The sequence below is a fragment of the Rhinopithecus roxellana genome, chromosome 21 (assembly GCF_007565055.1).
Source record: "Rhinopithecus roxellana isolate Shanxi Qingling chromosome 21, ASM756505v1, whole genome shotgun sequence".
Lineage (NCBI taxonomy): Eukaryota > Metazoa > Chordata > Mammalia > Primates > Cercopithecidae > Rhinopithecus > Rhinopithecus roxellana.
In genome coordinates, this window is record NC_044569.1 from 77598550 (window position 1) to 77624052 (window position 25503).

The window sequence follows — 25503 nt, forward strand, 5'->3', positions numbered from 1 at the left end:
GGAATAGTGGTTTAAATAGATTTTAAATTCTCTTCCAACTTGCAGAGTCTATGATCTGAAACTAGTTGACTAAATTATTAGTTAACTAAAATCTGTTAATTTGCTAAGTCATCAATTACACGTTACTGTACCTTTACAACACAAAGAACACCTTCATTAGTTTCTTTGTCTGTGCTGATTTTGAAATGTCCGTTTTCATTTCCCTTTAAAATGGTAAAATTGACTCTCCAATTGGCAGTATTAATTAAATCTTTATCTTCTACAGGTATTCGTAAGATTTCCACATTGAATGCATTTTCCTCTACAAATGCCTCATACTGAAACAGAAAGAAGTCATTGAAAATTGAAATTTTACTTTATAGACAACTTTTACAGAAAAAAATAAAATTTCTTCCATTCCAAAAATACTTTCCATTATAATTTTATATAGATTATTTTAAAACTATGAATCATAAACACGATTGTTTCATTAAGGGTTATCTTGTAAATAAAAGAAGTTTCATTACAAATGAAGACTGATGTTACGGTCCTTTAACAGAAGAGAGATAATAAGAGCACTAATATGAATAAATAAAATAAATTTACATATCATTTGTTTAAACTTTAATTTTATTCATAAAATATATATACTTCAAAGTATGATACTTTATGAAGTATTAATTTTATTAATTCAGTTTAAATAAAAAATGACAGCAGATAAGACAGAGGCAGATTTTGATATTATATACTTACAGCATTTTGTCTGAAAGTGGGTGCATTATCATTTGAATCTGTTACTGTTATGATACAAGTTGATGTGCCTATCAATCCAAAAAACTGGCCATCCATATCTTGTACTTTCATTATCAATGAGTACTTGTCTACAACCTGGAAACAAAGCAAATATTTAACTAGTCTTGAAAAATTTTTGTTAGATTTATGAGTGAAACCTCAATTGCACTCACTCACTCACATGCACACACATCTGTGTGTGTCTGTGCTTTCCATATTTGCACAGACTCTAGGAATGTGGTTGACAAGGATAAAACTGAAGAGGCAGGCAGAGATTAAATTATAAAGACCCGTACTCAGAAATAGTACTTGTGCCTTAAGTAACAGGTAATAGCGAAAAGGTTTTTGGAAGTCATAGGGGCAACACAAAATAAGAACATTTTAGTTTAGTTTAGTTTTGTTTTGTTTTGTTTTGAGACAGTCTCACACTGTCACCCAGCCTGGAGTACAATGGCTTGATCTCGGCTCACTGCAACCTCCGCCTCCTGAGTTCAAATGATTCTCCTGCCTCAGCCTCCCTAGTATTTAGGATTACAGGTGCCCACCAAAACGCCCCGCTAATTTTTTGTATTTTTGTAGAGTCGGGGTTTCACCATGTTGGCCAGGCTGGTCTCAAACTCTTGACCTCGTGATTCACCCTCCTCGGCCTCCCAAAGTGCTGGGATTACAGGCATGAGACACCACGCCCGGCCAGAACATTTGAGTGTTTAAAAAATATATTCTTAAGAAAGTTTTGGCATAATTTGGAGTAAGCTGAAAAATCTAAGCAATTAGTTGAAACTCCCCTGCAGCAATCATCTAAAACAGATGGCTTGGGCCAGCACAGTGGCTCACGCCTGTAATCCCAGCACTTTGGGAGGCCAACGTAGAAGGATCGCTTGAGGCCACGAATTTGACTCAGGCCTGGGCAATATAGCAATACCTCATCTCTACAAAAAAAAAATAAAAGTTTAGCTGGGCACGGTGATGTGTGTCTGTACTCCCAAGCTACTTGAGAGGCTGAAGTGGATGGACCCTTGAGTGGGAGTTTGAGGTAACCGTGAGTTATGAACATGCCACAGCATTAAAGCCTGAGTGACAGAGCAAGATCTCTTCTCTAAACAACAAACAAATAAATAAATAGGGCAGGTATCCCATATCTGAGGCAGTAGCAATGAGGACAAAGAGAAAGGATGGCAGGAAAGTTACTTGGGAGTTAAAATGGAGTAGGACTTAACAGTAAATTCTACATACAAATCAAGACAGAAAGAAGGGATCGAAAATGATTTTCAGGGGTCCCATTTGGAGAGATGGGAAGACAGGGGCACCACCAAACAATATAGGAAATTCAGGAGAACAATTCTCCGAGGAAGTAAACACTACTGAGGTTGGCAAAGGGGTAGAAATACTGAGTTTTGTTTTGCGTATGTTGAATCTTATGTGCCAAAATGAAATCTAAGGAGTAAAGTCCAAAAGACACCTGGATATATGGCTTCATATGTACCAAAGAGATCATGGCCAGAAATGTCTATCCAGAAGTCATCAGTATGTAGATGATGGTTGAAATTATGGCAGGAATCAGATTATTCAATTCAGGAGAGGTTGCAGATGAGAAGAGCCTAGGATATAAGGACCTACAGCATTTCTACCATGGAGGGAATAAGAAGACTATGCAAAGTCCACTAGAAAGGAAAGATCAGAGAAGCAGGAGGAAGACCAGAAATCTAAGGGAAGAGAGAGTTTCAACAGACAGGGACTTAAGGTTGCTGTTAGATTTGGCAATGAAATTTTGCAGATAGTGTGGTGATAGTGAATTGAAGTCATTAATTTGTGGTACAATCATCTTTGTGGCCTTCTTCTTTTATCTTACTATTCATTCTTTAGTCACGTTTTTATTCTTTTATTTTTCTTCATTTTTTGTTTCCTTCTATCTCTTCCCTCAGTCTTTATTTTACTTGAACTCCCTTCCACACTGAAAATCAATATTTTGGCCATGGCTCACGCCTGTAAATTCCAACACTTTGGGAGGCTGAGGCAGGCTTATTGCTTAAGCACAGGAGTCTAGACCAGCATGGGCAGCATGGCAAAATCCTGTCTCCACAAACAATAAAAAAATAAGCCAAGCATGGTGGTGTGTCCTGTAATCCCAGCTACACAGGAGGCTGAGGTGGGAGGATTGTTTGAGCCCAGGAGGTAGAGATTGCAGTGCACCATGATTGTGCCATTGCACTTCAGCCTGGGCAACAAAGCGAGACCCCTCTCAAAAAAAAAAATACAAACAGAGAAAGGAAACCAATATTCCCAACTTAAAACGCTATTCCCATATGCTTTAAGAATCCCTGATATTCTGTTTATCTTCCTCTAAATTCATTTTTTTTAATCTCCCACGATTTTTACTTCTCATGTTGTTCCTCTCAACGCTCCATGGTTATTGCCCACAAAATCCTCATAGATTTTTTCTTCATCAGGAAAGTAGCAGACATGGGTTTAATCCTAAAACTGTATCTTACAAGTTGTAGATCCCTAAATTTAATTTTTCTAAACTTCATTTTAAAAAATGTGATGACTAAAATCTGTTAACTTGCAAAGTTTCAATTATTCACTTGATTACCACATCATCTCTACATACTCCGCAGACACAAAAGCACATTTGGATTTTCTCCTTAAAACTTTCCCACTTCTTATTATCCTTATGTATTTTATCTATAACATAAAATGCTCCAGCCCCATAAAAAATAAAAAGAACGATAATTAAAACATTCGTACTACTTCTCAGGGATTCCCACCATCCCTTCCTGTTTCTTTGTCATCAAACCCCGTTGATTTCTTCCTTATGTTCTCCAGTGATATTGACTCTTCTGTATAAGGTATTCCAGTTGTAGTGAGAAACATTGAACTATTCCAATAAAGCTATTTTGTGCATATAAAATTGATTCATCTGCCTTGGTCAATAACGCATGATTGCTGACAAAATAGAACAATAAAAACTAAAGATAAGATTCAGTGCAATAATCTGACTTGAGTAAGTCCATCAAGGTTTCTGTCACATTTTTCCTTTATCGATTGGATATAACACCTATCTAGTCAAACAAAAATATTCTAAAGGGCAAATAAAAGTATGCATTAAGAAGTTCAATATATAAAGTGCTAGATACATGACAATATGCTATTACTATCATCCAAAAAAGTGTTACGTATTTTTAATAATCTGTCAATTTTATTTCAACTAATCCTTTTCCCACTAAATATATATATATATATATATCTATAATAATTAAAGTAGAAATCAGGGCATGATCTACACTCATAGAAGAAGCAAAACTGATTGTCCTATAAGAAAATTGAGACCTTTGCTGAATTGGAACCAACTAGCCACACATAAGAAAAAAGAATTTATAATGAAATTTTTTCTTTTCTCATCCCTTCTAAATGCCAATTGATCTGCATTTCTAGTCCTTACGGATACTCTAACATAAGGAAATAGAAATAATATTTTTTAAAAAACAGAAAAAATGTTAGGAATTCTTACTGTCTTATGCCTAAAATAAAATTAAACTATTAATCCACAGGATAGCAAGTTATAATAAATGGGGGAGGGAAGCTTAATCCTCAGCGAAATGAAATTCTACGGAGTGTGTGAGCTACCTCTCTGTCCAAATAGTGAGAGACTGTGGTGATTACACCTGTGCTGGGATGCACAGAAAACAGCCCAGGCGATCTTGGTGTCTGCTGCAAAATGCTGTATTTCAGGCGCGTATGCATTGTGTCCGGTTCATCTCTGTCTGTGGCACAAACCACCCCCACTGTAGTACCTACACATTAAAAAATAAAAGAGCCTTTAATTTTCAGAATTGCTAAATATACTTTCAAAATTCTTAAAATGCTAATAATGATGGTGGAAACCTAATTTAAAATGTATTTATTACCAGAGTATTATTTCATCTTTAGATAGGACTGATGAAGATAACTTCAAATTTATCACACAAAACACTCTGATGCTGAAAATGAAGGTATACTTTTGTTTTGCTCACAGTTTAACACATTTGATCATAAATTACTAAAGAAATTAGTTAAATGGAAATCAAAAATAATTTGAATACATATTTGTACATATTTCAATAACAAACCCAGCTGGAGGAATAAACCATGTGTCCTTAATAATCAGATTTTTTAAAAAGTGGACTTTTGATTGATAGCTAAATCAAGATTGATTAGGGGTATGCAGTAATAACATAGATGATCGATTTACCTTTAGTAGTCCAGCCTCTCCTTTCTGTAATCTTTTTGCTACTTCCTGATTCGATTTGTTCTAATAAACCAGTTTAGTATCACAGCCTCAACTGATCTGAACCTACTGATAAAATGTGCTTAAAGTACCTTGGGTTAAGCTGCGCATCAGAGTGTTTGTCCTTTATTTTTCTCTGTTACTATGGAAGAGAACAGAATCCTCAAGAAAGCCTGAAACCAATTACCCCTTTTTGAAAAAGGGAAAGCATACCCCATTGCTAATTAATTAAAGGCAATATAATGTCAATGTAATGTCATAGAATTGTGAGGCTAAAAACATTATAGGTCATCTAATGTAATGAGCTCCTTTTACACATAAGAAAACTCAGAGGGACTTCCATGAGTTTCCACAGTGAGTTAGTAACAGATCCTACATCATAAACTATGTTTTCTATGCTATAGTGGCCATTTTATTATCTGTGTGTATTCCATAACATCATGTTGTAAACCTTCACTATACACAATAGTGTATACACAATAAATTTATTTAAAAAGAAACAAAACTAGATTTCCTAAACTCCAAACCAATAATTCTTTAAAAATTTTTAAACTGTACCATAGAAGTTAACATCTATGACATTAAGTTAACAAAGGAAAACATGGAGGGAAAAAGCAGATATAATATTGCAGTGAAGATCTAAGCAACTACTGGAAACTTTAAAAAGCAAATTGGCAAAGTCATCCTTTATGACTGAATCCTCCTTCTTTTAACTTTATTGTGAGTAGTTATTCTCCATATTACAAGTCTCAGAAACCATCATAAGCGCCACATTTTAAGGGCCAGGTAAACTAAAATACTTCAGTTTTCCACAGGTAAGAGCAAGTGTTTAGAATGGAGAACATTTGATGTAAGTTTCTCTGAAGTTATTCTGGTATTCATTCTCAATTGGAAGTAGTGAGGTAGTAGTTTTAAAAGAAGAGAATATGAATAAGAACATAAAAATAATTGTACCCTCAGTGGAAACCATTTAACACCTTCCTAAATAAAAGCCCCCCCCCCCCCCCCAAAAAAAAACCATACCGATTTTAGTTGTATTGTTCGTTCCACCCTGCATGTCCTCTCTTGGAGTTAAGAATAATGAAAAACTCACATAATGAGGAAATGAAATAAAATATATAAACTAAGTATCATACAAAGCTTGAATAACTGTTAGCTGCCTTTACAGTTAATTAGTATCATATTGACAATGACAAAAACTTCTGTACTATCTGGGTAAGGCACATATTGATTGAAAGTGATGGGATTAAGTGTTTTCTGGTAAGTAGATACTAGTTCAACATTATCTCAGGCTGATTTGGCCTTGAGTATAAAAAGCTCAATGTCTTTTAAAATATATACAGACATGTTTAAAATGATTCTTTTTATTCTTAAAAGCAGACTTACCAAGTCTACTACTTTCTGAAACTTCAAAATTATAAATTGCTTCTGTGAAAACAGGGTGGTTGTCATTTTCATCCTCTACTCTGATGGGTAGTGGGAGAGGCAGATCTGCTGAATATCCATCTGCAGTTGACGCATAAGCAATCAACTGCAAAACAGCAAGAAGAAAGTTCCATTAATATCAGATTCTGGCAAGACAGAATAAGATGCTTTCTCTACTACCTGCTTTGCAAATCTTTTCAATAATAAACTACTTTGAAGTTTTTGTATTCACTATGTTTTTAATTATCAAAGCACCAAATGGAGAAACACTCTACTGCAAAGATCATCCAGTATGTGGTGGAAATGGCTACTGCAAGTAAAACCGAGGTCAGAGTACAGCGAAGTCGGGGCTGACTCTGTCCATTAGACTGAGGAATTAAATGTGAATATAAATTCTCTCTATAATCAGAAAATTATGCTGGAGAGAACAATTAAACTCACTGCAATGGGAAAAATTCCTACTACATTATCTAAATAAAGCAGCAATGCCCAATTTGTAACTACCGAGCTGTTATTATTTTACCCAATAGACCACATATTTGTAAGAAGTTTTCTGACTGAAATACATGTACTAATTTCCCCATTGCTGATTAAAGACAATGTAATGTCAAATAGAATATATTTCTACTCAACATGTGATTACAACACTGAATTGAAATTTTCTAAGCAAATGCAAAGCATGTCACGTGGGGGACATCAGTCATGTTTGTTTACACAGCATCTCTTCTCTCTTTTTGTAGGAACAGAATCTCTCTTTCTAATAATCATTCCATCAGAATCACAGGAATGACACATGACCTCCCAGCATATACTATATTATACTGAAAATTATCTGAGTTATTTCCCATTGACTATAAGCTCATCTATATCAAAATAATGGCTTATTAACCCTTATTTGAGTTTGGTCTCCCACTTTCACTTTCTTATGTAGTTCTCAGATGTGATCAAATAATCATCTGTGTGGAAGAAAGACAAAAATGGAAGTAAGAGCAGTATAGAAAGAGGATTCTTCCAATCAACTGTAGACATGCCTTGAAGTGAGGAAAAGGTGCCAGTAACCAGTGAGAAAGAGAGAGAGATTATCTCATAAGCAAAACCAACTGTTTGGAAATTTACTGACATTTACATCTAAATACATTGAAATTTACGTTCCAGTATTGACCCTCTTTGCTTCATTTCAGGCTTACCTAACAGCAGGTGAGACAAAGAGCTGACCAAGTATTCCAAAATGTTGCACATTCTATTTCCCCTTGATTCTAAGATACCCTCTAAGAAGGGAGTGCAAGGAGACAGGAAAGAGTAGCTGGAGTAAGCATCAGAAGAAACATAGTTTAATAATTTAAAGTCAGGCATATCAATAAAAGTCCTACATCAAAAACATCATATTCTTCACGATCCACAGGCTGAGTGCAAAATAGATTTCCAGTGTCTCTTTCTATATAAAACAAATTTAAAGGTTCTTGATCAACTCCACGTCCACTTATTGAGTAGAAGACAGTATAGTTCTGTGCTGCATCAGATTCAACCTAAAAGTGGAAAAAAAAGTATGAAAACAATTAAAACTAAATTCAGTTACAATTTTTTTAAATGCAGCTGATTTGTCTTTTCATTTTAAAGAGATAATTTCACTAGAAAAGGTAGAAAAGAACAATAATAACCATTGTTGGCAAGGGTAAGGCAAACAGGGATTCTCATATGAAGAAGGGCATCCCAATTGGAATGTACCTTAGGAAGAAAACTGACAAAAATTAAAAGAATAAGCTATGAAGATAAGCAGGGAAGGATCTTTCTGGCAGAGGAAATAGGAAGTGCAAGGGAACAGGCCGGGGTTTTGCCTAGCATGTTCAAGGAGTAGCAAGAAAGTCACTGTGATTGGAATAGAGAGAGCATGGAAAAAAGAAGTAGCAGATAAAGAAGTAGTGAGGTAATAGGGGTCACATCACATTGGAGAATTCGAGGATGCTGGCTTATCCTTGGAGTCAAATGGAAAACCACTGGAGAATTTAGACAAGAGTAACATCATCTGATTTATATCCTTAAAGGTAATACCTGCTGTTTTGTCAAGCATGACTAGATGTGGTTGGATGGGTAAGGGAAAAAGCAGGTAGACCTACTGAGGAAGTTACTGCAAAAACCCAGAGAAGAGACTGTAGTTAGTTAGACTAACATGATAGCCATAGGGGTGGTGAGAAGTGGTTAGATTCTGGACATAATTTAAAGGTACAGCCATCAGAATTTGCTGATGGGTTGGATGTGTGGTATAAAGATGGAAGTTAAGGACGCTATGTCAGAGGGTGCTAGTATCTCTTAATATCTGTTCTTCCCATCTTCCTTAGTATTTGAATTTGTAGTGATCACAGGGTTGCCCAGAAGAAAGGATTTCTCAGTCACCCTTGCAATTAGTTAGAGCCACATGCAAAGGTCGGGTCAAGGGAGTACGAACAAAAATAGTATGTGCAAAATCCAGTTGTGCTCTAGAAGGTGAGAGAGTGTCTTCTCCCTGTTGGACACAGAGGTGAGTCATCTGGAATCTGCAGGGACAGCCAAGCTAAAAAGTAAAAAAAACCTGGGTCCTTGGTGTTTTCTCAAATTAGAGCCTTTTTACCAGATCACACTTTTACAAGAAAGGAATAAACTTCTGTCTTGCTTAAGCCACTATTATTTGGGATCTCAGTAAAATGTACCTATGCCAATAATGTACAATACAGAAATCAAATAACTATGAGAAGAATAGACATATAGGCTAAATTGAAGCTCAATATCTGTTTCATTTTCCTTCTACAGTGTCTTCTCATAGTGCAGATGCTAGAAATGTTCAAACAAAAATAAACCAAAATCCCCAAATTTTGCAGAATCTCTTGAAACCAGAGTTATGGATTTAAACATGGATGGTCAGATGTGCTTGAACAAGATTAGAAAGCCAAAAGTGAGGTAGGCAGGTGTCTCATTTTTGCTGCTTCTGTTATTTTTGCTGGCATCACAGTTTACATTTCTTCCTTTCTGTCTTTCTTTCTTTCTTTATTTCTTTCTTTCTTTCTTTCTTTCTTTCTTTCTTTCTTTCCTTCTTTCAGGTAGGCAGGTGTCTCATTTTTGCTACTTCTGCTATTTTTTTCTAACATCTCAGTTCAGATGCGTTTGTTTTCCTTCCTTCCTTCTTTCCTTCCTTCCCTCCTCCCTCTTTTCCTCCATCCCTCCCTCCCTCCCTCACTCCCTCCCTCCCTCCCTTCCTCCCTTCTTTCCTTCCTTTTCTGCAATAGCATATGTACTACTAGATATTCGCCAACTTTGTGTTACAAAATAAGATACAGATCAATCTTTTCACTGATGCTGGTTGGCACAGTTCAGAGACTGTTCTGAAGTTGCATGAGGAGGAATATGGCTATGGTGTTTTCCTCACTGTGCCAGTGGCCCTTTGGTTCTTGAAATAATGTCTTCTCTATCATGGAGAAGGCAATATGTCCCTTGGTTGTAGATTCTGTGGTGTAGCTAGCTTGAGGATTTGTTCCTGAAAGTTCAACCTAAAGTTTGTTTCTTCAGCCCTCTGGACAATTCTGTAAACTCTTTAATAAATGGTAATAAATCCTTATCTGTTAAGAACTTAGAGAGAACTATGTTTTCTGCAGCTTAAATCTTATGAATCAGACTTCAATGCCCAGAGAGTTAGAAGGGTTGAACTCTGCTAATTGAGATGGCTGTTTTTAGGAGAAAAAACAAGCATTTTATTTCCATAAGTTTAGTTTGAAACTTTATTAAACTTCCAAATGTTAATATCAGTTAGATAGTTTGGACTGGAAATGCAAAGTTTTAAGTATTCAGTGTATAAATAGTACTTAGAGTTAGGAGATCTGATGAGATCACTGAGGGAGTAAATATCAAGAAACAAGAGATAAGATTCATTGACTGAGCCCTGGAGCTCTCCAAAGTTTAGAGACTGGGACAGCAGGCTGGGAGGATGGATGAGGAAGATCCAACCAAACCTACTAAGGAGTGATCAACGAAGTAAGTGGAAAACTAGATGAATGGTGTCCTAGGAGCCAAATAAAGAAACATTTCCAAAAGAAGGGAAAGGTCAACCATGTCAAATGTAAATATGTCAAGGAAATGAGGACTAAGATGGTGACTGGTTTTGCAAAGCAAAGGGTAAAACTAGCTATGATTGGCACAGCTTTGGCAATTAGAAATCATTTCTTAATATGCTTCATCAGTGTTCAAGTTATAATATTCATGGAGAATAAACAAATGTCTAGCACTAGGGTAGAATAAAAAGTAAGTGTGAATGACTGTGGAAGGATAGTTAAAAACTATAACAATGAGTACAGAGGTTACACCATTAGTATTAAATATCAAGTACACTATTGGAAATTTAAGGGGAAAAAGGCAAGCAGAAGGCTATAGCCCTACTTCAGTAATGGTTTCAGTTGTGCATGTTCCATTTGGATCTTAATGAGAAAAGTAAACCTGACCATGTCAGTAATCTGCTTAAGAATTTCTCCTTGTTATTAAGATAAAGTTAAACTTACTAGCAGAATGCACATAGTCCATAGTGGTTTGACCCCCTACCTCCTTCTTCAGCCTCATCTACCTGCTCCATTCCATCACAACTTGGAAGCCTAAGCCACCCAGAGCTCCTCTAAGGAGCTCTCACTTCTGTACTTCCCTCTTCTTCTACAGTTATTCACCTGCAGAAAAATTTTCCATTCTTCAGGACTCAACTCAGTTGTCTCCTTCTCTAAGCCTTCTCTTGTTTTTTACCACCTTACCTCAGGGTTTAATGTTCATCTCATTTGTTACCAAATCACCAAACAGCTCTATACTAGAATCATAGCACTCATCACTAAAAGTTGTAATTATTATCCTACTTTTGTCTCCTTCACGAGGCCAGTAAACCACATGAGAGCAAGGGCCATGACTAAATTTACTTCTGTCTTTAGGACCTAGAGCAGTACCTCCCACAGGATATAGTAAGTGCTCAGTAACTCTCTGCTAAATGAATGAATAAACAAATAAAGATCATTCAACGGCTTTAGAGCCTTTCTCAGTGGAAACCTATTATTAGGTTTTTAGTGATTTTATTTCTCATTTTACTTTTGTTACGCCTCATGAACATCTTTAATCAGATCTGTTTATTTTTATATGTTTAAAGAGGTATTAAATCTCAATGAAACAGACTCTTAGAATTAAAGCAATCCTAACCAGAAAAGATGTAAACCTACTTGTTGAAGAAACAAAGGGAAAGGGCCCAAGGAATTCTCTTGCATAGAGCAAGGAATAGGTGCCCATCTCCTCTTGGCACGCCTGAGAACAGTTTCTCTAGTGTGTCTTGTCTTCAGTACCTGAATTTAGAGAAAAACAAATACATAAATAAACAAAAGCATCACAGTCTATTTTGTGTAAAATAGTAGACAGCTCATAAACCTAATCCTTCTTTAGAGGTTCAGTGTCAGGCATTTCCATGCTGAAGCTAAACCGGTTAGTAAAGTCTTTCTGCATTAGAAGGGTAAGAAAGAATATATCCAGATTTTATAGGTTTCAAGAAACAGAGAATTTCTTTTTGTACACCATTCTAACACTGACTATACTTTCATGTTAGGAAAATCACCATTATATTCTTAGGTCTTCTTGCTTTGTCCCAAATAGAGATATAGAACACATTCTCTCTACAACAGTCTCCAGATAGCACTTACCTGTTCTTTTAGTTAAAACCTCATGCCCTTAGGTCAGAGAAAGAAAATGTATGTCCTTCACTGCCACAGTGCTCTATCTACACTGTCCGACATGGTAGCCCTTAGCCACCATAAGTCATGTGATTATTTAAATTTAAATTAACTGGCATTAAATAACATAAGAAGCTCTATCCTTCAGTTGCACTAGCCACATGCCAAGTGCAGAGTAGCCATTAATATTGAGCTACCATATCAAACAGTGTGGACAGTGCGCGTCTCTATCACGGGAGAAAGTTCTGTTAGACTTTTTAGTGATGTTCATCTCATTTCATGATGCAGCAAGGGAGATATTTTATTTCATGAAAATTAATGAATAAATAATTGCATTAAACATTTAGCAAAGTGCTAAGCTGTAACTTAAATTAGCTTTATTGTTGATACAGTTAACACAGATTAGGTATAAACCAGTCTAAACCTTTCATCATTTTGTGACTACTTTCATAATGGCATTCCTCACTGTCAAGGCTTTGCATTAAAAAAATTCTGAATTCTATAATAGAGGGATAATCAAACCGACACCAGTGCACAAAAAACAATAGTTAGAATTTAGAGGTGGAAGAAGCCCTCACAGAGGAGAAATAATTTAGGTTGAATAAAGTAAAACCAAAACCGGAGTTCAACAAGTGTTAAGAAAGAGAGAGAGGGAGAGACAAAGAGAGTGAGAGGTAGAGAGAAAGATAGAAAAAGGGAGAGAGGAAAGGTGACAGGGGGGGAAGAAAGGGAAGGGGAAAGAGAAGGGGAAGGAAAGGAGAAGGAAAAGGGAAGGAATGAAAGGGACTGGGTAAAAAAGTGGAAGGGAAGGAAAAGGGTAAGAAAATGGAAGCAAAGTGAAAAGAAAGGAAACAAAATGAAAACAAAAGGGGAAAATACCCTATTTATCTTTGTTTCTCTTTGCAATTTTTAATGAGAGTATTTTAATGAAAAAAATGCCTGAAAATATTTAATATACTTTAAATACCTTCTTCTGATGTTCTAGCAGCACGGTAACCTCTTTCTGTTTCTGCTTCCTTTTGTCAGAAAGCCATATGGTAAAGGATCTTTTCTCATCAGACAGTACAACAGCCCTGGCTGTGTACACTGACCCATCACTTAGAACTCTGAAATCAGGATCACTTGACTGGATGAGGTCTGCAGATCTGAAGCACTCTTCCAAATTAACTGCAAGTAAAAATTTCCAAGTTATAAGGTTGAAACACATGAGAAGAAAAAATGTGTTGCAATAATTTATATAATCTTTTTTAAAACCATGAAGTGGGATGAAATCAGCCAACCGCTTTGCATTTACCAGATATCTAAACCTGTTTTTTACATTACTTAAAAAATAATCATTTTCTTTCAGTCAAAAAATAATTATCGAGTGTATATTTCTATTAAATAAACCTTTTATTAAATAAAGTTTTAAACCTTTATATGCTTCTAATAGACTTATGAAAATGACCTTCCAGTTAAAGATTTGGGCATGTCATAATCATGACAAAACTTAGCTACATGCCCCCAACACACCTGAATAAACATATAGAAGAGTTGCCCTAACAATACAATCTGAGGGTTTAAGATACACCTATATTTAGTGAGAAGTCATGAGCCAATGAGCAATGGAGTGTATGAGTTTAGTAAAGAGTCACATAAGAAAAATCTGATCTCCGAATTTTTCTTCCCACTGGCACTTTTCTGTACACAATTTCCCCTGCAGGCCCACGATACTCTGTGTGTTCCAAGCTTTCCAAGGCCCCACACTGAAACTCTACATTAAGTCTTTCTTCCCTGGGATTTCTGGCCTCTAGTAATGGGTAATAAAACGCATATAAACATTGAAATGTAACTGTCATTCATCCCATTCTTCAACTATTTGTCTTAACAGAAAGCAAATGGATAAATTACTACTCCTATAAGTAACAACCTCTCAAAGGATTCATTTGCTCAGTCCATGAGTCATGTTTTCACATTAATTCAAATCTGTCACAGGTGGAAACATTTAGCAAAAAAATAAAGTAAACATATTTAGGGCTGATGACATATTTCTCTCATCTCCACATTTTTAGCAGAATGATAACTTCTGGTTTACTCCCTGGAGGGACATCCCTTGTTAGTAGATTCAGGCTACCTCCAAAAGGCAAAGGTATTATATCATGCTCTTTCCAGCCTATGTAAACTAAATTTCGGCTTTAAACAGACTTTTAAAATTTCTCACCTCTGCCAATTATTTTGTCTGCCTCCAGTTTAGAAGGTACATTAAGTATCACCTTTTTGCAGGCTTCACCAGCAAGACTGAAGATCTAGAATTTAAAAGGTCACATTAATACAGTAGAAAATAAAGATTAGAAAAACATAATCATATAAATAGATGTGATTAAAGAAGCAACTGACAAAGTCCAACACCCATTTATAATAAACCCCCAGCAAACTAGGAATAGAAAGGAACTTGCTCAATATGATAAAGTTCATTTATGACAAACAACAACTAACTTCATATTTAAAAGAGAAAGATTGAATTATTTCTTCTAGCATCAGGAACAAGAAAATGATGTCTGCTCTGCTCTAACTACTTCTTTTTTTATTTTTATTTATTTGTTTATTTATTTTTGTGACTGAGTCTCACTCTATCACCTAGGCTGGAGTGCAACGGCATACTCTTAGCTCACGGCACCCTCCACCTCCCGGCTTCAAGCAATTCTCCTGCCTCAGCCTCCCAAGTAGCTGGGATTACAGGCGCCCGCCACCATGAGCAGCTAATTTTTATAGTTTTAGTAGGGATGGGGTTTCACCATACTTCTATTTAACATTATACTGGAGCTTCTAGCCAGGAAAATTATACAAGAAAATAAAATCAAAGGCATCCAAATTGGAAAGGAAAAGGTAAAATTGTTTCTCTTCACAGATGACATAAATTTGTAGACAGAAAATCCTAGGAATCCACTAAAACCTGTCTAAATAAATGAGTTCAGCAAGGCTACTGGATACAAGATGAACATGTGACTGCATTCCTGTACACTAGCATTGAAAAATTTGAAAACTAAGCAAGAAAATTGATTTGTAGAGTTTTAAGAAAAATAAAATACTTAGGAATAAATGTCATCAAAGAAATAAAATAGTACACACTGAAAACCATAAAACATTGCTGAAGGAAATTTTTAAAGACCTAGATAAATAGAGAGATAGCCCATCTTCATGGATCAGAATACACATTCCCAAAATTAATTTACAGATTCAGTACAATCTCTATAAAAATCCCAGATAACTTTTTTGAATAAATTGAAAATTAGTCTTTATAGAAATACAAGGTACCCAAATAAAATTGAAAAACCAAAAAAAAAAAATGGAAAGACATATTTACCAATTTCAAAACTTGCTACAAAGCTACAATAATCAAAACAGAGTGGTACTGGCAATACAATAAATATATAGATGAATGGAATAGAACTTAAATGCCAGAAATAAGGCCTTACATTTATGGTTAGCTTCCAGAAATTTCAAGAGAAATAAATAGTCTTTTCAACAAATGGTGTTGGAATGATTTGATATCTTCCTGAAAAAAAAAGTGAATTTGAACCCCTACCTCATACCATACATGAAAATTAGCTCAAAATGAACCACAGACATAAATGTAAGAAATAAATTATTTAGAGGTAAACTTGAGAGCAAATGTTTATGATGTTGGGTTAGGAAATGATTTATTATATACAACACTAAAAACACGTTGATAAAGAAAAGTTGTTAAATAATACTTATTCAAAGTAAAAACTTCTGCTCTCCAGAAAAATACCACTTTCTTTACAAAAGTGAAAAATATAACTCATGGGATAGAAGAAAATAGTTTCAAACCAATAAAGGACTGGTATCAAAAATATTTAAAGAATTCCTGCAACTCAATAATAAAAAGATAAATAATACAGAAAAATGGGCAAAGAATTGGAATAGGTATTATCCCAAAAAAGATATTAAAATGGCCAAAAAGTAGATGAAAAGATGCCCAACATCATTAGGTTTTAGGGAAATGGTTATCTAAATCACAATGCAATACCTACTTGCTAGGATAACTAAAATAAATAAGACAGAAAATAACAAGTATTGGTGAGGATGTCGAGAAACTGAAACCTCTACACATTGCTGGAGGAAACGTAAAGTGATGCAGACACTTTGGAAAATAGTTTTGCAATTTCTCAAAAAGTTAAACATAAACTTAAATGATCCATCAATTCCACTCTTCCTAAATGAAATAAAAACCTATGTCCACACAAAAACTTGTCATGAATATTCACAGTACATACCATTATTCACAACAGGCAAAAAGTGAAAACAATCCATACAACGAAATTTACTTTGTTAAGTACTATGCATGCTACAACAAGGATAAACCTACAAAACATACTCAGTCAAAGAAACTAGACACAAAACAACACATACTGTATGATTTCATTTGCATAAAATGTCCACAATAGGTAAATATGCAGGAACAAAGTAAATTTCCATGGGAAGTGCTTGTAAATGGGCATGAGGCTTATTTTTAAAGTGATGAAAAACTTCTAAAATCAGATTGTAGTAATGATTGCACATTCTTCAAATTTACTAAAATTCGCTGAATTGTACACTTAACAAAGGTGAATTTTACAAACGTAAATTATATCTCAATAATGCAGTTTAAAACAAAAAAGGGCACTGATGTTGATCGAAAAATGACTCTTTCCAGTTACTTCTACAAATTGGTAGTGAAACGCCTTGTCAAATTTATAAATTCACAGAAGTAATTTCAGCACAATGAAATGGAATAATAACCACAAAGAAGTATTTTATTTCTGATATAATCAAATATAAAACGGATTTCTGCACAAATTAAAAGATTTTAACTCATAGTAACACAACTGTAAATATATCTATATACAAATATATACATTATCAAAATGATTCTAATATGTGATCTAAAATTATTGTACTTCTCAAAGATTCACCTTACCCTCACTTGAATCAGTCAGAATAAATAAAATATCTCAAAAATATGGACAAATAGGGCCAACATGTAACAATGCTGTTTAATTTAGATATAATAAGCCAAGAAGTCATTTTCAGAAAATCCTAACCAGATTGCAAACTGGGACAATGAAGTAATAAGTTGTTTGCCCTTTAAAAAAATAATACATATGCTTAATTTAATATTTTCCTTAAGCATATAGTTGCCACCTTGGGATGAAAAATGGTTTCCTTCAACAAACCACCCATTGGTTAAAATATATTGTAACTCTATAGTCACTATTTTGGAATCCCAAAAAAATGTTAACCCCAATATATACTTATTCACTTCTCTTTTCAAAATATTTCAGCTAACTGAAATATTTAAATCAATTAGAACATAATAAATGTTCTGTGTCCATCTAGATCTTTAAAAAAAACTAAATATTTTGCAATTTTTGCTCCATTTTTTAATTAAAATTTACAGATGTGGCTAAAGTCTTATGCTCTATTATATTTCCAACTCTTCTCCAGGGAATAGTTTTTTCAGAAGTTAGAATTTATACTTCCTCAGTAGGATTTTATACTTTTATTATATAGTATATGCTTGGGCCCATAAAATATAAGCTGGTATTGGGGAGTATGTGTTTATATGCATCCCTTTGCCATTTGCTTTTTTCACCCAACAGTATATTTGAGATTTTTCCATAAATGTACCACAGTTTATTATTAGTCATTCTTCTGTTGATGGTTATTTAGATTGTTTTTCATTTCTTCTATTACAAATGATGCTATGTGAGCAGAACTGCCTACAGCGGAAACTACTGTGGCATACATGAGCATCTTCCATTTTATTAGCTATTGCCAAGTTGCTCTCCAAAGTACTAATATCAATTTCTATTAATGCCCCCAGCATATTAAATCTCTCTATTTCCCATATCCTCCCTTACAAATAATTTTATGACTTCTTCCATGTTGCCAACCTAACGGCTGTTTTAATTTGCATTTTATTAATTTTTAGTGAGATTGACTGTATTTTCTTGTGTTTATCTGCCATTTATTTTCTGTAAATTGTCTATTCTCCTCTAATCACTTAAATTTGCATTTTTTAAATTTATTTTTTTCTTATAGCTTTACATAGTTTGCTTTTTACCTTTTATTATGAAATCTTTTGATAAACAGAGTGCTTCATTTTGTTTTTTTATTTGACACATCTTTATTAAAATTTTATGTATACCAGATACTCAAAAACTTCAAAGTCCCCATTGCTCAATCTTCTTTTTTAAAGTAGTATTTTTGCTCTTTTTAGACTTTGACTTTCAAAACAATTTTATGATCAGCTGCCCAAGTTCTGTAAAAATTTCTTTTAGGATGTTGATGACATTCCATTTCATTTAAATATTAATTTAAAGAGGATTTGACATTTAGGGCTCTTGAGACTTTCCATCCATCAACCTGATTCATTCTCAATTACTTATGAATTATGTTTCCTTTTTGCTGTTCCCGCCCCCCACCCCCCGCTTTGAGACGGAGTCTCACTCTGTCTCCCAGGCTGAAGTGCAGTGGCATGATCTCGGCTCACTACAATATCTGCCCCGGGGTTCCAGCAGTTCTCCTGCCTCAGCCTCCTGAGTAGCTGGGATTACAGGCGTGCACCACCATGCCCGGCTAATTTTTGTATTTTTAGTAGAGATGGGGTTTCCTCATGTTGGCCAGGCTGGTCTCGAACTCCTGACCTCATGATCCGCCTGCCTTAGCCTCCCAAAGTGCTGGGATTACAGGCATGAGCCACTGCGCTCAGTCGAATTATGTTTGCTTTTCAATAAAGCTTTGCAATTTTTGCTATAAAGGTCTTTCACATTTTTTGTTACATTTATCTTAGACACATTGATTTGTTGTTGCATGAATGGGATTCCTCTTAACATATTTTTGAGTTGTCCCTTGATAATATATACAATCATGTAAAAATGTTAAGCTTATATTCATGAAACTTGCTTACTTTTATTAGTTCTAGTATCTGTCAATAGATAGTGTTGGATTTTCTATGTAGTTAATCCTGTTGCTGGCAAAATGACAATGAGGTTTATTTTCTTTTAATCCTACAAGTCTTTCATTATTGCTAATTTTTATCTGATATGCTTGTTAGGACCTCTTCTGGAATGCTGAATAGAAACACCTATACTGACCATTATGAATTTGTTTCTAACTTAAAGAGAATATTTTTTATAATTTTGCCATTAATTATGAGTCTTTTTCTTTTTTCCTTATAACATTCATTCATTCATTCATTTTTCTTAGATACGTTTCATTACATTAAGAGAGTTCACGCTTGGCCAGGTGCAGTGGCTCACACCTGTAATCCCAGCATGCTGGAAGGCCGAGGCAGGCAGATCATGAGGTCAGGAGTTCGAGACCAGCTTGACTAACATGGTGAAACCCCATCTCTACTAAAAATACAAAAATTAGCTGGGCGTGGTGGCGCGAGCCTGTAATCCCAGCTACTCAGGAAGCTGAGGCAGGAGAATCACTTGAACCTGGGAGGCAGAGGTTGCAGTGAGTCAAGATCATGCCATTGCACTCCAGCCTGGGTGACAGAGTGATACTCCATCTCAAAAAAAAAAAAGTTCATTCTCTATATTCTGAGTGTACTATGAATTATATGAATTCTTTTAAAACGAACTATTTCCACTATTTCTGAAATAATTACTTTTTCTCCGTTGATACATTTTCTCTGTTGATACTATGTTAAAATACAATAATAGATGTTCTAATGTGAAACCATGTTTCCTTTCCTGAGATAAGCCTTATAGGAACATCATATATTTATGCTTACAAATATATTGGTTTGCTTTCAATTTATCTCAACATTTCACATATTTGTAAGTAAGATCAGGCTACTATTTTTCAACATCATACAATCCTCATAAAATGATTTAAGAAGAGTACTGTATTTTTCTGTTGTTTGAAACAATTTACATAAAGTACAGACTCTCTGTTCCATATAATTTTGAAAGAATTAACTTGTCATAAGCCCCGGCCGGGTGGATCTAAAGAAGTGTGTGTGGAGCTATCTGGCTTCTAATTCAGTTTATTTAATGGTTACAGATCTATTTAGATTTTGTATACCTGCTCAACTCAATGTTGGTTATGTGTATTTTGTAAGAAGTTGTCTGTTTTGCCTGTATTTTCAAATTAATTGGAATTATCTATTAATATTATTTTACTTTTTAACATTTGTTCTCTCCAAAACTGTACTTCCTTTTCATTCCTAATATTGTTTTATCTATGCCTTTTCTGTTTTTACTTGCTCAATTTGAGCAGAGTTTCTCTATACTCAAGAAGTTTGGTTTAGTTGATACCCTCTGCTGCTCATTTCTTTCCTTTTTTAAATGTTCTTCCTAAAATATATTATAAATACCAAAGATTACATATAGCATACGTGTGTGTTTTAATAAATAATAAAATGAACATTAGGGTATTCACATTCAAGGTTAAGAAATGGAACATCACTAATATTTTCAAAGTTCCTAACTATATAGCAGTAGTTCATTCATTTTCATTGCCACATAGGACATTATTAGAAAGAATGTACAGTTAATTCATTAATACAACTTTTGAAAGGGATAATATTCAATATAGACTTCAGTTATAGTATATTTCTTGAAACTATGAATTCAATTGAGATTATGTTTTTGTGAGGTTTGGCTGCATTATTGAAAATAAAATAAAGTAAAAAATGTAAAGACACTAGTGTATTAACGATGATGAACTAATGACCTTTAAAGTTATTTTATAATAAAAATAACTTCTGTATACAAGAGTGCCCATATTTTAAATTAAAATATAAAAAACAAAGCTTAAAAATGATAATGTAAAGTATTACTTACTGCAGCCTAAGCAAAATAAATTGGTTTGTTGCATTTTACAGTACTAAGCAAATTGTATTAATTGCATGATAGAAAGCTTATCAGACAAATCACTAAATCCTGATTGAAAAATTTAATGCCAAAGAGAGAATGAAAATTAAAGGTGTTATCTACAGTTGTTTCACTTTTATGCTAGTGTTTAATTTTACAGTAAATACACAAAGTAGGCTTTCTAAAATGACACCCTGCTTCAGTAGAGAAAGAAGAAAAAGAATGGAAATTTATGGCATGTCTTAAATGTGAAGAGGATCTTCTGGATTGAACACAATAATTACAGAATTTTAACTCTTCGTCTCTCCTGTGGCCATAAATCTTCTTCAGAATGGAAATATTACCTTTCCAATTCTTACCACTTCAAAAGTAAATTGCAAGATTTACTGCTCTGCATTCTCAGTACTTAGATAAGTATAATAAAGTTGTTTCTACCCAAACTCATTGTAAGATGGGAATTCCAGCTATCATACTTTCAATGGAAAGTATGATTAACTACAGGTCACCACAGATACCATCTATGGAGCAGGACTGCCACATGGGAATTACAACAGGACCAAAGAATGTGCATGAGTTTACATTTATTTATTCAGAACGTGCTTCCGTATCTAGCTGTATCTCAATAGGAACATCAACAATCTCCTTTTAATAAGGTAGCTGATAATGCATCAATCTAAATATATGTATACTACAATTTTGACTTTTTTAAGCTTGCAGTTTTAAAACTAGTTTTCATCTACTTCCTTTATTTGCCATAATCTTCTTTTAATGAATGGAAAAGTCTTTAGAAATTACTATACTCCCTTTTATTTTAAAATGATGAATATAGCAACTATTATCAGAGCAAAACAATCACACAAGTTTTTCTGGTACAGACTCACATTATTCACATTAACCCTATAAAATATAAAAATTTGGATGCCTATTTATCAACATAGGCTGCAGGCAGAGTTCATATCCTCCAAAGAGGAAAAGTACAGATTTGAGGGGAGTTATTTCAAATGTTTCAACTATTTTAGCTCCTTTAGGAAAGGAGCCCATTCAACGAAATGATGGATTAGCTGTGTCCAAGTATGTGCCATTTATAATGTATAATAGATAACAAAATTCTTTTTTTTTTTTTTTTTTTTTTTTGAGACGGAGTCTCGCTCTGTCGCCCGGGGTGGAGTGCAGTGGCCGGATCTCAGCTCACTGCAAGCTCCGCCTCCCGGGTTTATGCCATTCTCCTGCCTCAGCCTCCCGAGTAGCTGGGACTACAGGTGCCCGCTACCTCGCCCGGCTAGTTTTTTGTATTTTTTAGTGGAGACGGGGTTTCACCGTGTTAGCCAGGATGGTCTCGATCTCCTGACCTCGTGATCCGCCCGTCTCAGCCTCCCAAAGTGCTGGGATTACAGGCTTGAGACAAAATTCTTAAAGTGGATTTGGTAACAGTATCAACACATGTTTTTAAAAGAATCGTATTATTTGTAACAGGCAGAAGACAACTGATCTCATGAAAATTAGTTTCCACCATCTCTAACAATTCTGGTTACATTAAGAAGAAAATACACTTTCTGAGGCAATCAAAAACTTAACAATAGTGAGATGCTCTGATATACTTCTTTTTTTAGTATTCCCCTCTCATTTTTTTCTTTCTGCGTGTGATTATTAGAAATTGTATTTACACTTTAGAGTGTGGTGGGGCACAGGGTGGCAAGGAGATACAGGAAAAGTGCAGAGTGGGAAAATTCCTCAACCTGTTGGGCTGCTTACTGGGAAGACTAAAATTTAACAAGTCTCAGATTCTTGTTAAAGACTTGCTTTGAAAAGCTGTCTCCTTAGAACAAACAATGTTTTAAAGATAAATAATGGTTTAAAGATACCCATTAAAGTCTCTATAAAATGAAAAGTGTTTCTAAAATGCTATGTCATTAATATTATAGTGAAAAGTTGAGAGTCGCATGAGTCAAAAGGAAGGAAATACAGACATGAGATGGTCAAGAGAAGTGTTAATTTACCCATTCGGTCCGAAATTGCAAGTGTTTGTAAATTGACAATTGCAGATGAAAGCAATTGTCATTTTATGTACACTTTCGGATATTTAAGTTTCCAGATATTTAATCTAAACTCAATGGAATAATTTTTTTAAAAAAATCTTAAACCAGTATGTCCTAGATCAAAGCTGGAGCTTCCTTCATTTAGATTTACACGCACCTTCTTCCTTGCCACAGCCCGACACCCCCACCCATGCCTTGCCAGGACATCTCCTGGTCTTCTATGGCCTCCAGAAGCCATGAGCGAATGCGAGAAAATCTGAGAGCAGCACCCGCAATTTCGTTCCCCATCCTCAATCCCCTCGTAAAGGAAACACAAAACCCCAAATGCATGCTTGTAAACTGAAAAGCTGAAAAACCTTTTAAATATGTTACAAAAGAACACATTTTGCAAGCAGTTTGCATTTGTAGTCATTTCATAAGCTCAGATACTTTGTTGGAACAGTTCCCGGGCAAATAGATGCGCTTATTTGTCCAATTCCTTCTGCATAAACATACCGTAGATCATAACTACCAATCCCATATTCATATGTCGCTGACCTAAAGGGAGCACAACCCTTAGACCCACTCCCACTTGCCAGGGTGGAGGGCCGGGAAGCACTAAGAATCTACCAGACCAGATTCGACTCACTGCCGACGCGGATACTATACACCTCGCTCCCATCGGACCCCATGCACAACCGTGGATGCGGGGAAGTCGCGGGTCCGCGGATCCTTTCTGAGCGTGCGGAATGAAACTCTGTTGAAGCCTGAAGCTTCGCGTGCAACCGCGCCGCCAGAGTTCCGAACACTTCAAGTCTCCCGTGTTCTCAGAGCATTGTCTCTAACTTCCTCTCCTAGAGGATTTCGTCCTGGGCGGCAGGTTTCCGGAGACTCGAAACCCCAGGTTGTGCTCTGATCGCGCACTCCTCCAAGTACGACCCAACCCCACCGCATCCATCATCCCGCACCACTGTCACCCTCTACCCGTCTCCCCACCTCGGCTGCATCCTCCATACACAACACGACCCCAACCCCCATTCTGGCCCAGGCTTCCCACACCTTCGCGCCCCGGGCACATCACGCCCCCGGCTGGGAGGCTGGCAGGGGTGGACCGCTTGCGTGAGCTTCTGAATACCCTTTAGGGGAGATACCGAGAAACTCGCTTCTCAGGGGCAGCCCCACAAAGGGACCCAGGGACACAGCCCCGGCTGCACACACTAACTAACCCATCCAGGTCAACTGGGACCCAGAGCGGGGGAGGGGGCAGCCCCTAAATCCCATTTCACGTCTGTGCTTTGAGCTCTCAGGGATCCTAAAATACTGACCAACAAGCTCTCTTCCTCCCTCTCCACCCAAAGGCGCCGTCCAACCACCACCACCAGCAGCTCCACCACCTGGGGAGGAGCGTGAATCCCAACCCCCTGCCCAACCCGCGACGGCGCCCGCCAGAGCGCAGCGAAGCCTGAGCGCGACTCAGAATTCCAACAATCGAACTCGGTGTCTCAAAACAAAAAGCTGAGTCCAGAGTCGACCGGCAAGCACGCGTTTTCTCTCCTCACTTCTGCAGGCCCGAACTTGGGGCTGCTACCAGACCCGCAGCGTTGATCTGAGCCGCAGTGGTCACGTTTCGGCCCGCTTTGTCCCCAGCTCCGCGCAGCGTCCAGAGCGGATCCACCCCGGTCCCCATCCCAGCCCTATCCGGCGAGGTCTGGCTCACCACGAGGGTCAGCAGCAGCTGCCGGCAGGCAGCTCCGCGCACGGAGCGCCGGGGCCCAGCGGCTGCCATTGGGATGCAGGGCAGGGCCAGGAGAACGCGGGCGCCAGGAGGGTGCCGAGAGCGAGATCTGCTGAGGTGTGGGGCGCGGGAGGTGCTTTTCTCGCCGCTGCTTGTCTTTAAGTGTCTTTGGCCTCTCTCAGGCTTGCCTGCCCGGGAGCAACTTCACTTCTGAAACCAGATTGGACCCAGAGGACGCGGAGAGGCCACTCCTTGTTATTTCTCAAGTTTTATCATCGCCGGCGCAGCTGAGGAGCTGCCCGAGCCTGCCCCTCTGCTCCCCAGCAGCCACCGGGGCGTCCGCGCTCGGGAAAGCGGTCTCTGGCGCACCCTCTGCCAGCTCTCCCACGCCCCTCGTCTGCCCCGCGGCGCTGCCGCCCCGCCCGGCCCGCAGAGAGGCCCTGGCAGGCCAGATCTTCCCAGGGCGGCACCATCGCCGGCGCTGCGCGGTGCATCTCAATGCAGAATCCCAATCCGCCCGCAGGGATCCCTGCCTCGACAGGGGCCCTGCTGGATGCCAGGAACACCCTTTTCATTGGATCAGCGGATCTGCCCTTCGACGTCTGAACAAATTCTGCCAGTGTTTTCAGATTAAAGCAAAATATATGTACAGTATTCTCTGCAGATTTGACTAACATGACAAAACACACGACAGAAGGACTTTATGCCA

The 25503-nt window shown here is 36.8% G+C and overlaps 1 protein-coding gene across 2 annotated transcripts in view; it reads right to left on the reverse strand.

Annotated features, from left to right (window-relative positions):
* The window catches only part of DSC3 (desmocollin 3), a 48475-nt gene extending 23417 nt beyond the window's left edge, over positions 1-25058 (reverse strand). For both annotated transcript variants that reach the window (XM_010380918.2, XM_030926159.1), the window contains exons 1-9: positions 24777-25058; positions 14375-14459; positions 13142-13341; positions 11674-11793; positions 7831-7986; positions 6422-6566; positions 4396-4562; positions 733-867; positions 132-317 (exon numbers count right to left, since the gene is read on the reverse strand). In XM_010380918.2, coding sequence (XP_010379220.2) covers positions 132-317; positions 733-867; positions 4396-4562; positions 6422-6566; positions 7831-7986; positions 11674-11793; positions 13142-13341; positions 14375-14459; positions 24777-24845 — 1263 coding nt within the window. In that variant the 5' untranslated portion in view covers positions 24846-25058. The remainder of the gene's footprint in view (positions 1-131; positions 318-732; positions 868-4395; positions 4563-6421; positions 6567-7830; positions 7987-11673; positions 11794-13141; positions 13342-14374; positions 14460-24776) is intronic.
* Between the last annotated feature and the right edge of the window lie 445 nt (positions 25059-25503).